The sequence below is a fragment of the Watersipora subatra genome, chromosome 4 (assembly GCF_963576615.1).
Source record: "Watersipora subatra chromosome 4, tzWatSuba1.1, whole genome shotgun sequence".
In the NCBI taxonomy this organism is placed as follows: domain Eukaryota; kingdom Metazoa; phylum Bryozoa; class Gymnolaemata; order Cheilostomatida; family Watersiporidae; genus Watersipora; species Watersipora subatra.
In genome coordinates, this window is record NC_088711.1 from 9,165,920 (window position 1) to 9,181,814 (window position 15,895).

General features: G+C 34.0%; 1 protein-coding gene across 1 annotated transcript; it reads left to right on the plus strand.

Annotated features, from left to right (window-relative positions):
• Positions 1–1,805: 1,805 nt before the first annotated feature.
• On the plus strand, positions 1,806–15,324 carry LOC137394878 (cGMP-dependent protein kinase 1-like). Its single transcript, XM_068081652.1, has 10 exons — positions 1,806–1,928; positions 3,817–3,911; positions 4,743–4,898; positions 6,401–6,491; positions 8,639–8,781; positions 9,610–9,841; positions 11,155–11,324; positions 12,174–12,296; positions 12,786–12,915; positions 14,862–15,324. The coding sequence occupies exons 1-10, from the start codon at positions 1,842–1,844 to the stop codon at positions 14,976–14,978; spliced, it is 1,344 nt and encodes a 447-aa protein (XP_067937753.1). The 5' UTR covers positions 1,806–1,841; the 3' UTR covers positions 14,979–15,324.
• Positions 15,325–15,895: the final 571 nt, after the last annotated feature.

Sequence of the window (15,895 nt, forward strand, 5' to 3'; positions counted from 1 at the left end):
TCATACATTGATCGAATGGCTTTGTTGAGAAATTTTGCGGGGTGAGTACTAATATAAATAAAAATATAATTCTACATTTTCTGCAATCATTTTGCATATAAGAATAGGCCTATACAACAGCGCCTTGTTACGCTGTATAGTAGCTATAAACGGAAGTGGTGTGATAAGGCCTGACGGCGGAGTCAATAAATTTTGAAACCTTCAATTTTTCACCTGTTTACAAAGCTCTTGAAATGTGAGTTTGTTACAAAAAGATGTTTAAAGACTGCCTGTAATGATGTGTTTTACACTATACAAGACGGTGCCCAGGCAACATTCACTTCTCATGACTTCAGGCAAAAAAGTTTGCTTAATATTTGCTGTTTTGCAAATATCAAGAGCTGCATTGTGCGGGCAGAATTTTTCGGAGTTATTTTTTCTTGATGCTCAAAGACAGTCTTTACTTACACCAATTAGAAGAGCCCACGCTGTCTTTATTTCTACCAGCTTGTGATGTGAGCTCTGTCAGTTTGCCAAAACTATAAACAGTTGATTAAGATCTATTTTATTGCCATGCAAAGAAACTTCTGTTAACATAATTTACACATAGTTAAAAGTTGGCTAAACAATTAATAACGTAATATTGACATAAACGTACTGTAGATATAAATGGAGAAGTGTAAGTAAATGATGTAATATAGTTTTAATCGATACTTACCTTTATTTTAGTTTTTACCAGTTTAGAGTTTTACGTCTTGGCTTAACCCTATCATTTGACCTTGACCTAAAAATATTAAACTATCTGCATTTTGTCACTAGGCCTTGATTCAAAATTAACATTCTCTATTTCATATATGAAAAAATGAGTACTAAATTCAGAAACTGGTTTACGCCTCAGCTCATCGATTCAGATACTTTTGCCTCAATGCCAGCTAACGCGCATACATGAATACATGAATCTGAGGCTATATAGCTCAGGCCTGATGGTTACCAGACATTGTAAAGTACAAGCGTTCTAACTTGTATGATGAAACATGAGGAGTGGATATTTGGTTAAGTTTCCTACTTCAAAGATCAATTTATTCTTTAAAATAATAAGGAAGCTATCACAATAGTATTCTATAGTCTTATCAGCTGCTACTGGTATATGACTCGATAACAGTGCTTTCCTGTTCATTTTCGTCACCGAACTCCCTACGAACAAAGAGAGAAATCTCACACCCCTTGTTTGGAATGAAACAAAAAGGCTAAAAACATAATGAAAAACAGAAATAATCGAAATATTTGAAAACTATGTTGTCGGAAAGTCATTTTACGGAGAAGAGTCTAACATTTTCACACAGCAGCGTGTAAAAATACCAACTCTCTTCATGGTCTTTAACTTTTTTCCTGCCTCTTCTTGGTTATTATCTGATTAAAACACGGCTTCTTGTAGGTGAGTGAAATACGCAGATCATTTTCAAGATTGATTGGGTTATGATATTTATTTTTTATGTATAGAAGAGATGAAAATCTGGCCAAGTTGTTTAAAAAATCTGGATAGCCAAGTTGTTCCAAATGCTACAAAAATTTTCGACGCTCTTTTCGATACCATTAGACAACCACCAGCCATTACAACAGATTCGCGTAACCCCCCCCCCCCCCCGCGTACAACGGCTGGCACTTGTACACTTATAATCAGAAAGCCCTGCTTCATAACATTTCTGTTATTTACATACAGTAAATACCTTAGCGTCCTTTGTTATTAATGGCAATGATACTAACTTTTTCTTATTTCCTGTTCGTACATTGTAAGACATGATTGTAGGACAAACATATTTGGGGAGCTGAATAAGGAAAAGATATGTAAACTGAGTCTTCTCATGGTAGAAGAATGCCACGCACCAGGTGAAGTTATATTTCTTCAGGGTCAACCATTTCCAGGATGCGCTATCGTAGCATCAGGAGAGGTGAGTTATAATGCTGATGTGCTATTGATGCAAATAGTTTTAGTATTAGATACTCACAAGCTACCTGCAAGCACCTGTTTACAATGCCGTAATGTATGCAGATAGTTTCAGTATTAGATACTCACAAGCTATCTGCATGCACCTGTTTACAATGCCGTAATGTATGCAGATAGTTTTAGTATTAGATACTCACAAGCTACCTGCAAGCACCGGTTTACAATGCCGTAATGTATACAGTTTAGCATGGAATGTTTATATTTTGCGGTTTCGTATTGTTTAGTAAAGGAAAGCTAAAAGCAGCACTTCCTTCAGGTAGTGAGAGTTCGTGAAGCAGACTTTCTGCCGAACCTGTTGTGCTGTCTGCTGCTTATGCCAATACAATACACTTGTTGAAATATGTTCTGTCTATTTGATATTTCACCCCGCTGTTCAACAGAACCTGGCATTATACATAAGCTTGTTTCTGCAGGGGCTTCATTTATACTACTATTACGCAATCCTGTAAACTTCAATAAAAAACTAGAGTGATGGAGAGATCAAAGTCCTCGCAGATGTTTCATTTGTACTACTAATACACAATTCTGTAAACTTCAATAAAAATTTGGGAGTGAGGGAGAGGTCAATCGCTGACCAACTTGATGCATCCATAAATAGAATTCTTTTACATTTGATAAATGTTAAGTATTATAAATGTACACCTGTTATACGCCTCTCAATGTCAATGACCTTAGCGAATCGCCTCTTACGAATTACACCCAAAATTATAAAAGTTCAAGCTGGTCAGTTTCTACATAGATGACTGTTTTGTAGACAGATAGGCTTCGTTTCGCAATGAACCCTTGAGTTGTCGTCAGTTGGTTGTCAGTGATGTCGGCGATGTATAACTTCTTTGCAAAAGGATTCCGCTGGCTCCTCTAATATATACATCGTAAACGTGACTCATGTTTCTCACGGCGTACAATCAGTACTGTTATCGTAATTGGTAATTATTTCAACGCGCTCGTTATAATTTGCCCAATAGAGAATTGTTTTGTAGAAAACTGACTCCTCAATGTGTTATTTTTGTAGAATATGCACAATAGTTGATTATCTAATTAACTTTTGTTACTATTCCGGACTTTTCCGCCTCATCTGTGTGAGGTATGGTTCACGAAGTACTCACAGCTAAGCCATTGATCTTTATATATAACTCAGACATTAAACGAGTTTATTGCAACTCAAACGGTTTGTGATTATTAGCTGTGCGACTGAAAGTTTATGGATAGATGGAACTCGCTGCTTGATAACTTGTAGACGATTTTGCTCTCTGTAACTGAACCACTGCCACTGGCACAATAAGGAAAGTCACTACATGCTTTCCAAGCAGTTAACTCAGATGAAAATTTGTTATATTATTATATTTTATCTTTAAAATTATTATATTAAAATCTTTAAGTAAGCTCTGCATAACGAGCTGTGTACTTTTTTAAATGAAGGGGAAGACAAGTCTGTATTTCGTAGTTCATAGGTATTAATATACTGCTGATTAAAAGGCATGACTCGTTTACTAAACTGTTATCTAAATTTTCTATGGAAAATTCTGGAAGCCTTCACTAAACAGCTCACAGCTTGTCTTACTGTAACATTGATGCCTCAGAAGAATGTGTAGCAATTTTTATAGATTTTGCATTGCGAGCATTACAAGTATTAATGTTACACATAAAATCTTCTTTTGCAAACTCATATTGGCAAGTGGAGCAAAAAGAATCCCAGCCAAGCGGCTCTATAGGTATTACGGGAGGCGTAGGAGTCAAACAAGCAGCAATTAAGGGAAAGGTTATGGGCTTTCCACTGCTTTTCTTTGGCAGCTAGTCCACCTACGGGAAATACCATGCTTTTTGTGTTTCAGGTTATACTTGACACAAATACGGCAGACAGTGAAACAAACTGTGTACGGAGATTGCTTGCTGGTATGTGCTTCGGAGAGTTTAGTTCAAATTGCAGGTATTTCTTGTAATTCATTGTCTATACTAGCCTACATATAAGTGCAACCTTGCTACCAAGGCTGATGTCTCTCATATACTTTTTCTATTTAATAAAAGAAATTACTTATGATAATTGCTGCTAAAGCGTATACCGCGTACTTGGCAGATTGCCATAATTCTGCAACAGCTGCGCTAACGCGGAAGATGATTGGCAAAAAAATGCTAGGAAATGGCATCTTGCAGCCTTCCCGCTCTTTTTTTATTTGGAAAAGTTTAAATATGCACTAGTACCCTGGTTAGTTGCCGTGAGAGATAATCAGGCATGTCACTAAATCGCTAAGAATAGATACACAATTATTTTAAAATTCTGGAGGCGAGTGATCAGCGCGGGTGGCAGTGTGTCGGTCAACCTTTCCAAATGTTGCGAGTTTAAATCCATCATGATGCATTTTTTTCAACCTCATGACCGTCAACCCACACAGACGTGTGGGTAGAGACAGCTTTTATTATAGTAAAGAATAATCATTATATAGACTTAGAACTACGAAAAAATCAGATTAGCATAAGTTCCAATTTTACGTTTTCATTGATTCTGAAGCAAAAAGTTGTATCCTCTATGGTACTTTTCTTTCAAATCAATTTATTTTTTGTAATTTCAACAATTTTAAACTATAATTTTAATTTTATAAAAAAAATTTTACAATAAAATTATTTCTACTCAATTTCAACTTTGCTTCAAAAATCAATTGAATTTTGCAAAACAAAAGATTTTTGATACTGATTTTTTCAAATACCATTGATATGGAATAATAAGCAGTAGAACAAAGGCAAATATTTCAAAATATTTTAGCGTCACATCTCCCTACACAGTCATCGCGGGTAGCAGCTCAGTGGAACTCCTTCTCATTCGTTCTCAGGCTTACATTGACCTCAACAAATCTTTGGCTTTGTCTAAATTAGTGCAGCAGCAGCAAGAAGAAAAAGAAGAGGAGAGGTCAAGGCAAAAGTTAGTACTATCAAACACTCTTGCATATTCTCAACACAAAATGCTCAACTATGGAAAACCTGTAATAGAAAATATTTTCCTTATAGTGCAGCAGTTCTGCGAGCTATATTTCATTGCCGCTATATTTATATATTTATATATATATTTCATTGCAAGCTACATTTCATTGAGTGGATGACGTTGCTAATATTGGTTGTTTAGAGATAATTACATTATATTTATCATAATGAGGTTAAACCATAGGCGTGTTCTTGTATCAAACATCGCTTTTGCTAAGTGCTCCCGGTAGCATCATGATATGCTGGATATCCAACTTCTGCAGGAGCATGTCATTCCTAGCATAACCTGGGCAGTGCATCACGTAGTTAGCAGTGTATCACATGCAAAACACGCAACAACACATTTGTACTGTATTATGAGGAACATATAATTTGCAGTGCATTAATAGTGGATTATAGTGCACGCACTATAATCCAGAGGATATTGTACGCAATTTATAATTTCCGTGTACAAACTGTTACAGACACATTAGATATGGTGCTTAGTAATATTACTGCTTAGAAATGAATGTAAAAGTAAGTTTGATGCTGGAAAAGTCTGTAAACTAGGTTTGTTATTGTAAGGGTGCAACAAATTAGGCTTTATTAATTGTCAGTTTATCAATTCATAGACAGTATACATATAAGTACAAGCTACTACAAATTCTATCTGCTACAGATATTTGGAAACATGATGCAATGAATACAAGATGGTACAAATACTAGACTTTAAATATTATACAATAACTGTCAGATATCTAGAGATTAGGTTGTTTAGATACAATATACTATATATAAATTGTTTTCGACATTATGCTTGTAGATATTATACAATAGATGATAGATAACTAGAGATATGGTTCTATAAATGCAATATACTATATAAATCAGCTGTTTTAGATATTGTACATGTAGATGCCTGTATAATAGTACAGAGTAGCTGTCAATGACTTGAAATACTACAGATACCATTGCGTATATGACCTTTGACATATATTAACAGTAATGAAGATGTCTACAGAATACTGGGTCATTATACGTCCTTTGACATATATTAGCAGTAATGAAGATGTCTACAGAATACTGGGTCATTATACCCCCTTTGACATATATTAGCAGTAATGAAGATGTCTACAGAATACTGGGTCATTATACGTCCTTTGACATATATTAGCAGTAATGAAGATGTCTACAGAATACTGGGTCATTATACGTCCTTTGACATATATTAGCAGTAATGAAGATGTCTACAGAATACTGGGTCATTATACGCCCTTTGACATATATTAGCTGTAATGAAGATGTCTACAGAATACTGGGTCATTATACGTCCTTTGACATATATTAGCAGTAATGAAGATGTCTACAGAATACTGGGTCATTATACGCCCTTTGACATATATTAGCAGTAATGAAGATGTCTACGGAATACTGGGTCATTATACGCCCTTTGACTTATATTAGCAGTAATGAAGATATCTACAGAAAACTGAGTTTGAAAGACTTAAAGATCCTTGGCACTCTCGGAGTGGGAGCCTTCGGCAAGGTTCAATTGGTAAGTTTTTACTATTCCATTCCTCTCTTCGTTGCTGCCTTTTCATTCTCAGTCTGTATTTTTCGTCAATTTTATAAAAGTTGTTTGTGTCACCTCTATAGGCCCTTATCGCTGTGTAAAAACTTGTTTGACCAAGTTTAATAACCATTCTCAAAAAACATCATAGAATGCAAAACATAGTATTGAAGAGTTTGTATATACATGGATTTAAGAATCAAAATGTTTAGCGTAATTATAAAAAAGACAAAGCTCAGAAGCTTGTTGTAACTCAAGTGCAGTTATGGTTTGTATGTGGTATTATCCCCATCTAGGTATTATCCACACCCAGGTATTATCCACACCCAAGTATTATCCACACCCAGGTATTATTCACGCCCAGGTATTATCCACACCCATGTATTATTCACACCCAGGTATTATCCACACCCATGTATTATCCACACTCAGGTATTATCCACTCCCAGGTATTAGTCATGCCTAAATATTAGCCACGCCGAAGAATAAGCCATGCCCAAATACTAGCCGAACTCAAATATTAGCCACGCCCATAATTAGCCACGCCCATAATTACTCGCATCATAATATTTTCTTTTTTATCCAAATAAAAGTCATCGATGTGAAAAAACGAATAAAACTGGTTTTCTAAAAGCTTTGAATTTCATATTTACACCCTAACATTTGCTGATTTAACACGGATACACATTTGCTGATTTAACACGGATACACATTTGCTGAGTTAACACGGATACACATTTGCTGAGTTAACACGGATACACATTTGCTGAGTTAACACGGATACACATTTGCTGAGTTAACACGGATACACATTTGCTGAGTTAACACGGATACACATTTGCTGATTTAACACAGATACACATTTGCTGATTTAACACAGATACACATTTGCTGAGTTAACACAGATACACATTTGCTGAGTTAACACAGATACACATTTGCTGAGTTAACACAGATACACATTTGCTGAGTTAACACAGATACACATTTGCTGAGTTAACACAGATACACATTTGCTGAGTTAACACAGATACACATTTGCTGAGTTAACACAGATACACATTTGCTGAGTTAACACAGATACACATTTGCTGATATAACACAGATACACATTTGCTGAGTTAACACAGATACACATTTGCTGATTTAACACAGATACACATTTGCTGAGTTAACACAGATACACATTTGTTGATTTAACACAAATACACATTTGCTGATTTAATACAGATACACATTTGCTGATTTAACACAGATACACATTTGCTGATTTAACACAGATACACATTTGCTGATTTAATACAGATACACATTTGCTGATTTAACACAAATACACATTTGCTGATTTAATACAGATACCCATTTGCTGACTTAACACAGATACACATTTGCTGATTTAACACAGATACACATTTGCTGATTTAATACAGATACACATTTGCTGATTTAACACAAATACACATTTGCTGATTTAATACAGATACACATTTGCTGATTTAACACAGATACACATTTGCTGAGTTAACACATATACACATTTGCTGATTTAACACAGATACACATTTGCTGATTTAACACAGACACACATTTGCTGATTTAATACAGATACACATTTGCTGATTTAACACAGACACGCATTTTTATATTACACAAGTCAGCCAATAACAGATGTAGTAGTATACACTACACATCACTGTATTCTACTGTTAACTAAAACTATATTACTATCAACATGATGTAAATAAAGCAATTTAGTGCACTTGAGACATCCTTGTGTTGGAGAGCGCAAGATACGATTTATGGGATTGTCTCCCCTCTTGCCAACTTGATTTTTGACTTACTAATTGTTCTAAATTAGCACGTCTAAAAATAAACTAAAAGTCACTAGCTAAGAGAATAGCTAAAGTTGAAGGTATTGAACATAACCTACAACTATTCTACTTTGAATATAGTTTGCTTAAGTTCATTCAAGCTTTATTTGACAATCTTTTAAGATTTGGAAATTCAATATATTCAATGACTTATATTTAAATTCACTTTTTTGCTAACCTCTCTCTCTGTTCTTTTAGTTATACTTTTGCTAAAACCTGTATTAACCTCATTTAAAGAGTTTAACTATTTGTAATTTAAAGGTGCAACACAACATTCCTGATTTGCCAATAAAGACGATGGCTATGAAATGTCTAGCGAAACCGATCAGACAGCGCGAAATAGATCACATCAAGATGGAGAGACGAATCCTAAAGCAAGCGAATGAATCAGAGTCAGTTGTGAAGTAAGGATGATCAGATGAAACGCTTATATTGATAAATTATGGCTTGTCAACATCTCGCAAGTGTTTTTGAAAGTGGTAAAGTTACTCGGTATAAAATACAGTGTTAGTCTAAATGACTGAACCGCATTCAAATCTGCTCAAGAGAGGCAAATGCATTTACGATGTAAACATTGTTCACCATTGTGATGTTTTAGTTATTTTTCTAATGTAAAAGTTAAAAGCATCTATATATTACTAAATAGAGGTAGCCAAGCCAACGGCATCAATTTTGTCTCTCGTCTACGTTCGCTCCAAAAACGTGGTTCGTAGGGTAATTTCATATCATAGACCCTCTGATTTATACCAATGACAACGAATCTTTTACTTTTTAATTCTGTTGCCTGATTGAATTAAATTTAATGTAGCTTGGCAACTACTACAATACCAATAACATCATAAAGATCAATTAGATATTTGTAAGATTAAAAAATGGTTTAACACAGGAAGATTTAAATCAATGAACTGTTGGACAGCTATCAGCCATCTTGGAGATAAATTATTGGTTGCTGGTTTTCAAGTTTTTGAGTTTTGAAATAACTTAAGTTAAACTCAATATTTATCATTTAATAGGTTAAGTAGAGAATGTTTAGACTTTAAATATATTAGTAAAAATGAGAAAGCAATATTGACAAAGGGTAAAACATCAGCTAGTTACAAGTAACCAAATTTGTCTTCGTATAAGCATAACCATCGAGGCATGTTATCAACTCGCCCTGTTCATTGATATGGGAATATGTCAGAGCCAGTTATAATGTTTCAAGTCAAAATTTGTATGTATACTGTCTTTAGGTGCTTCGCTACATTGAAAGACTCAAAAAACATTTACTTTTTGATGGAAGCGTGTCTTGGAGGAGACTTGTGGACTTTGCTGCAAGACGCTGGAGAACTGTGTGATGATCAGGCTCAACTCTATATAGCCTGTGTTATAGAGGGACTCGAATACTTACATTCCATTGATATAGTTTACAGAGATCTCAAGCCTGAAAACATTCTATTGGATCGTCGTGGATACGCTAAGCTGGTACTAATAACTATATCTGCTTAATATGTAATAGCGACTAGTCGCTAGTATGAAGGTAAAACTCAGATGGTATAAAGGTACTTACAATAGTATCATATTATAGGTGAATATAGTGGAATAAAAGCTTGATAGTTGTTAGCAGTATGTAAAAAGTCAGGATGCAGACATATAATATATATACAATATTTGACTATCCTGTATACCTAACAAGTAACTTCATAGCTACACCCCACAAACTAGAACCACTAAACACACCAGACATAAACAACTTGCCCACCCTGTATCCAGAACATCTTTATATCATAAAAATTTATTTTTTAAATAATATTGAATTCCCATGTTACAATTTCATTTTTTCTCTTTGGCCTGATTTGCTTTTGTTGGCTGGGAAAATAAAGTTATGATCATATCAAATATACGTGTAATTGAGTTGAATATATAGTCAAATTCCAGAGAAATGATAAGTCTGCTTTGGTCCAACAATAAAAGTTGCCTCCTGAAACACACCATTGTTTTATGTGGTCATCAAAACTAGGATAAAGAGAATAGATTATTGTATGTTCAATATATTGTACTATCATTATATGGCTGCATTTTCAATTTTTGTGACAGGAAAATAATGTCAGAAAAGGGTTGAAAGTTTCTGTTCAGACTATACTCAATCAAGCCTGTACTTCTACTAATGCAGCACAATTATAATACAACTACAAAGTAACTTAGCTGCTCTTTAAAACTCCGATGCTATAGTTTTTGCTTTTCATTTCTGTATGCGTACAATCAATGTGCATACATGTACACTAAAAATAAACTTACTCAATATTTTGGTGGATTTTATCAGAAAGTATCGGTATTTTTTTATCATTTGTGATTGTTTTTATGTTTGAGGTGATCTGCCAGGACGGTTCAAGATAAAAATCAACAAAACTTGATCATGGTTCAAACACTCAGATCAAGCGAATGTGCGATTTTGATGTCTATAGTTGCAAGGAGACCAACAGAATAGAAACGAGTAACACAGCAACTCTAACGCAATAGCCACTAGCAACTATAACAACTAGTGATGTAATTTCGCACATACTTTTTCTGAGCGTTTAATCGCGAGGAAGTTTTGTTAATTTTAATCTTAAAACACCCTGGAAGTCAGATCACCGCAAACATCAAAAACAATCTGAAATGATTGAAAAATATCGATATTTTTTGCTAAAATCTACTAAAATTTTGTGCAAGTCAATTTTCAAGTGCAGTAGTCTATAAATCTGTTATCATTGTTTTAAAGAGATCTAAACAAACTTGTATTTGATTATTAATTTTAGACAGACTTTGGCTTTTCAAAAAAGCTGATGGCACATACAGAGTATAGAACATGGTCATTCTGTGGCACTCCATCTTACATAGCACCAGAGGTCGTACTTAACAGAAGCCACGACTTTGCAGTTGACTATTGGGCCTGTGGAATATTACTATATGAGTTGTTAGTAGGCAGGTAGGTTATTCTGTGGAGTATTACTGTATGAGTTGTTAGTAGGCAGGTAGGTTATTGTCAGCAACACTTGGCAAAAGTATAAATATTATGAAACTTTTGTATGCAGATTTTAATGACAGTGAGATTGCTTAATAAAGTATATGTCAGAAAAGGGAATGTCGTTAATACTTTATGTTTGCAGTTATAATTTCCAAATATTGATAATTACCCAGTTTTTCTACCGCTTCATGACATACCAACTTACTTAGTCTATGAAAATGTTAGCATTCTCTCAAAGGATATATCAAAACTGCATCATCAGACACCGAAGTTAAGGTTACATGTTCAGCTCCTACAAGTGATGCTACAAAAGTTGGGTTAGCGCTTTAGGATGTTTCCTGAAAATTTAAGAATGTTTTCCTTGACTAGAATACAATTATCACCTCTAAATACAAATTAGAGTTCATGGTCATCACTTTAATGTTTCTTTGATCTGTCAATTTTTAGCTAAATTCTTAGAGAAAATATGGAGCCAAAGATACAGGAGTTTTCTGACAGTTGTTTGATAGCTCTACAAGCTCATTATGTATAGCTTTGCTTACACATTATGCTTGCTGGTAGTCTCTCATGATAAAGTGTTTCTAAAAAAATTTTGTTGGAGCACAGACAGGTCCCAGTTAATATTGTACAGATTCTATACTACATTCAGTCAATGTCAAAGTCTATTTTTAGGGACATTTTATAGTTAATACATTAAACACTAATAGATTCCCAGAATCCATCTTATTCAAGTTTTTACATTTAAATAGTTGCATAAATTATTTTGTATCATAATCTCATACCTACTTTACGGGTCAAGGATGGTTTCAGATCACCCTTCAGAGCGAGGAATGCTGTACAAACATATGGAAATGTTCTAGAAGGCTTTGATGTCATAGAATTTCCATTCTCAGTCAGTGACTCTGCAGAAGATCTGATTCTGAGACTTTGCAGGTATTTAGTATTCATGAACTGATAAGTTGACGAAAAGAGAAGAAACATAGTACAACTGTACAAACTGTTGGTATTTCACTACTTTTTGTTTGTTTTTTTTTGTCTTGTCTAAATTGCTTTTAACAGCATTAACCGGTGTAAATAAAGTTGATATCTATCTATCTAAACAGTAAGAACAGTACTGAAAGCATTTAAAATTTTTCTCATCACTTGGGAGTTGTCTGCTTCTTGTTAGGTACCTTCTGACTGAATATGGGTACAGCGGCTCATACCCAGCATAATATGTTATTAAATGCAGGAGAGATATTGTTATTCATAACACGTAGAAATAAAACATTATTATTTATATTATTACATCATATTATTATTCAGACATATTTTGCGTGTAAAATGTTCACTGTTATTAACGAAACATACATTGCGTGTTTTTGAGTTGTCGAGGGCAAGAGTCAAACGGCTGTATGTTAAATACTTCAGCTACGCTTGTAGAAAGCTCCCAACGGAACGACTAGGTTATGCCGAAAAGGGCTGGAAAGATGTGAGGATGCATTCCTGGTTGAGGGATTTTGAATGGGAAAAGTTCTCAAGTCGAACTATCGAAGTGCCCTATGTACCAAAGGTACCCTTTATGTTTAATAAATATGGCTTTCATTATAACTTCATTAACGCTGCTCTCTATACCTCAACACAAAGATTATTTTATCAGGTATCTTATATATTATGCTTATATGATGATAATGAAAAAAAAACAAATTGCGAGACAGTTACTTCTGAAAATAAACTTTTGCGTCTAAAAATTCATGATATGAAGGTAAGTAACGATGATATCGTGCAAAGTTTACAGCTATTGGCAGCTAGATTGGGTATCTCAGTATACACTTTGTAGAGTCTGAGCTGAAAAAACTAAAAATCTAAAAACTGAAAAACTAAAAAACTAAAAAAACGAAAAATTACTATTTAGTTTTGATGTAGGAGCTGGTTTGCTTGTGGTTTCCTTAACTCATAAAATAAATGGCAGGTCAACACAGCTTAACAGTACATGTTTAGTTTTAAACAATTTTAGCAAACATCTTATTTGGTATGCTCAATGATTTATTAAAAATAGCATTTCATGTTGCATAACCTCAAAATCAAAAGCCATTTCGACAACAAGTATAAAGAGAATATAGTTTAACTGTATAAAGTGTATGTTAGACTCAGAGCGGTTAGGTTTAATTGTTTATACACCGGTATATACTTTCATGCTGTCAGTAAATATGCTAGTCAAATATGTGATTTTGTTTTCTGTTTAATCTTTATGATATTACATATACTGCCATAACACTGTAATATAATATATAATATTATATTATATAATAATTATAATAACTAAACAAATATATAAGATTTTATATTAGTATATTATATAATATTATACTAGAAATTCCACTGTCATACAGCCCATGACCAAAGTGATATTGGAAAAAAGAAAGGGTTCTGATGGTTGAGAAATGCAATATTAGCAGTCAAATGACACTTCAGTGCAATAGGATAACTGCAATGGTAGCTGTAATGTACTGGGTGTGGGTGTTATTATATACAACAAACAGCAATAATGAAAGAAAAGATTATATGTTTATATCTCTCCCCCTGCAATAGGAGAAATGCAATATTGGTCAATATTAGAAGTAAAATGCACTGATATTATTAGAATAACCAATATTATTAATATAGTAACACAGTAATAATAGAAAACCAATGAACAATTTTGATTACATTTAAAAACGTCATAGTTAACAATATCAAGAAGTATCAAAAAGAATATCCAAACTTAGTAATAGTAATACGGTAATAATAGAAAACCAATGCGCAATTTTGTTTACATTTCAAAACGTCATAGCTAACAATATCAAGAAGTATCAAGAAGAATATCCAAACTTATAATTAAATATCGTAATCTCATAAAAATCGTTAGAAAAAAATATCATCGTCATTTCCTTTACTTACACTGCGTTGGACATCAGTTAGAATACAAAAGTACTAAAATGTGTCTGAAATGTCAGTTAATTTGAAATCGGAAAAAATGAAATGATTTCAGTACTCCTACGTTAATCACCGAAACCTTCAGCAATTCGACAATGCTATTGACTGGTGAAATGTGCACAGTTTTTTTCGTGAAATGCGCACGACTTAATCGTTCTATTCCCTGTCGCTCGGCATTTCAATTTCGGGTCTTAACTTTGAAAAAAGTGAGGCTTAGCAAGTTAATAACGATTTTCATCCAAATAAATCTGTCTATTTGTGTATAATCCGATCAGATGGGTAAGTTTTAAGAGAATTTCGATAATTTACAAAGACTTGGTAACATATTTAAATAGGTTTGTATGTGTTTTGTATCATTATTATACTTTAATGACTCTACAAAATGATGGTTAAATTTGTTGATGAAATTTTGATACAAGGGTTCGTCTCATTGTTGATGAATAATTTTCGTAAGTTGTGTGCACATGCATTTATCATAAAAACTCCCAAACTTCGCATTCGTTCGTTTGGTCGTGGGATAATATAATATACTTTGTGTTGCAGATATTACATGAAACAGACATGTCTAACTTTGACCTTGTGAGCTCGTCTTCAGAGGGAAGCTTGGCTGATGTCAGCAATGAGTCTTTGAATGATGATCTTATCTGGGGCAACTTTTGAATACAAGAGAAGCTTTGTAGAGTGGGCAAGTTTGTCCTTCATCAGATTGACAGTTCTCTGAGAGGACACGAGAGCCTAAGCCGACTTGCCAAGATATCGTTATAGCTCTTCAGATACACATGCTGGCATATTCTAAGCAGTGCTTATATGGTAAAGATTTGGGGAAAAAGTTAGCAATGCTACTTAGTCTTACAGTCACTGTAGAAACTATAGCAAAATTTTAAGAGAGAAGATAACTCCTGCAACAAGTTGAGCATACTGTATTTCCTCATAATTAGTGCTTAGTTGTTTTTGGAAACTTTTGTCTTTGCCAAGTTGTGATAATAACTCGTACGTGTTTGAAAGCAGAATTAGATTGTATGTTTAGCTAAAGCATTAATGAAACAGCCTGTCAAAAACTATTTACATTATTATATTATATTACTGTAGTTTTGTAATATAACAGCATATTATAAAAAGTACTCGTAGTCGATGCCAAATTTGGCGTGATTGATGTGTTAACAAATGCTGACTTGTTGAGTGTGCAGATCAGGAAGTGGCCACGCCTCCATAGTTAACTCCCCTGCAAGCAAGCATTGTTTTATTTCTGGTCAAATTCTTGACACAAAGGCTATTAAAATGTAACTTTCTTTATTACAAACACAGTACATTGTGTTTAACAGCCGCATTTGGGATATAGGGCAATATTTGACGCTGCCATAAACTATACCAACTGAACAACCGGAAGCTGTTGCGCTGTCATGATGACATCTTCTACTCTTCCTACCATTATTAGATTTGTATAAAAAGGTCTTCTTTGGCAAAAAGTTATTGTTATAAGGTTTGTCTATAGGAAGGTGAACAAGGCTGCATGTTTACACACTAAATAGTTCTTATCTTTCACTTTGCACCTCTTTTTTCAATTTTTACCAACAATG

Coding starts and splice junctions, on each gene's coding strand:
- LOC137394878 (XM_068081652.1), top strand. CDS start 1,842: ATGGTAGAAGAATGCCACGCACCAGGTGAAGTTATATTTCTTCAGGGT. Junction 4,899..6,400: donor GAGGAGAGGTCAAGGCAAAA/GTTAGTACTATC, acceptor GACTTATATTAG/CAGTAATGAAGATATCTACA. Junction 8,782..9,609: donor GAATCAGAGTCAGTTGTGAA/GTAAGGATGATC, acceptor TACTGTCTTTAG/GTGCTTCGCTACATTGAAAG.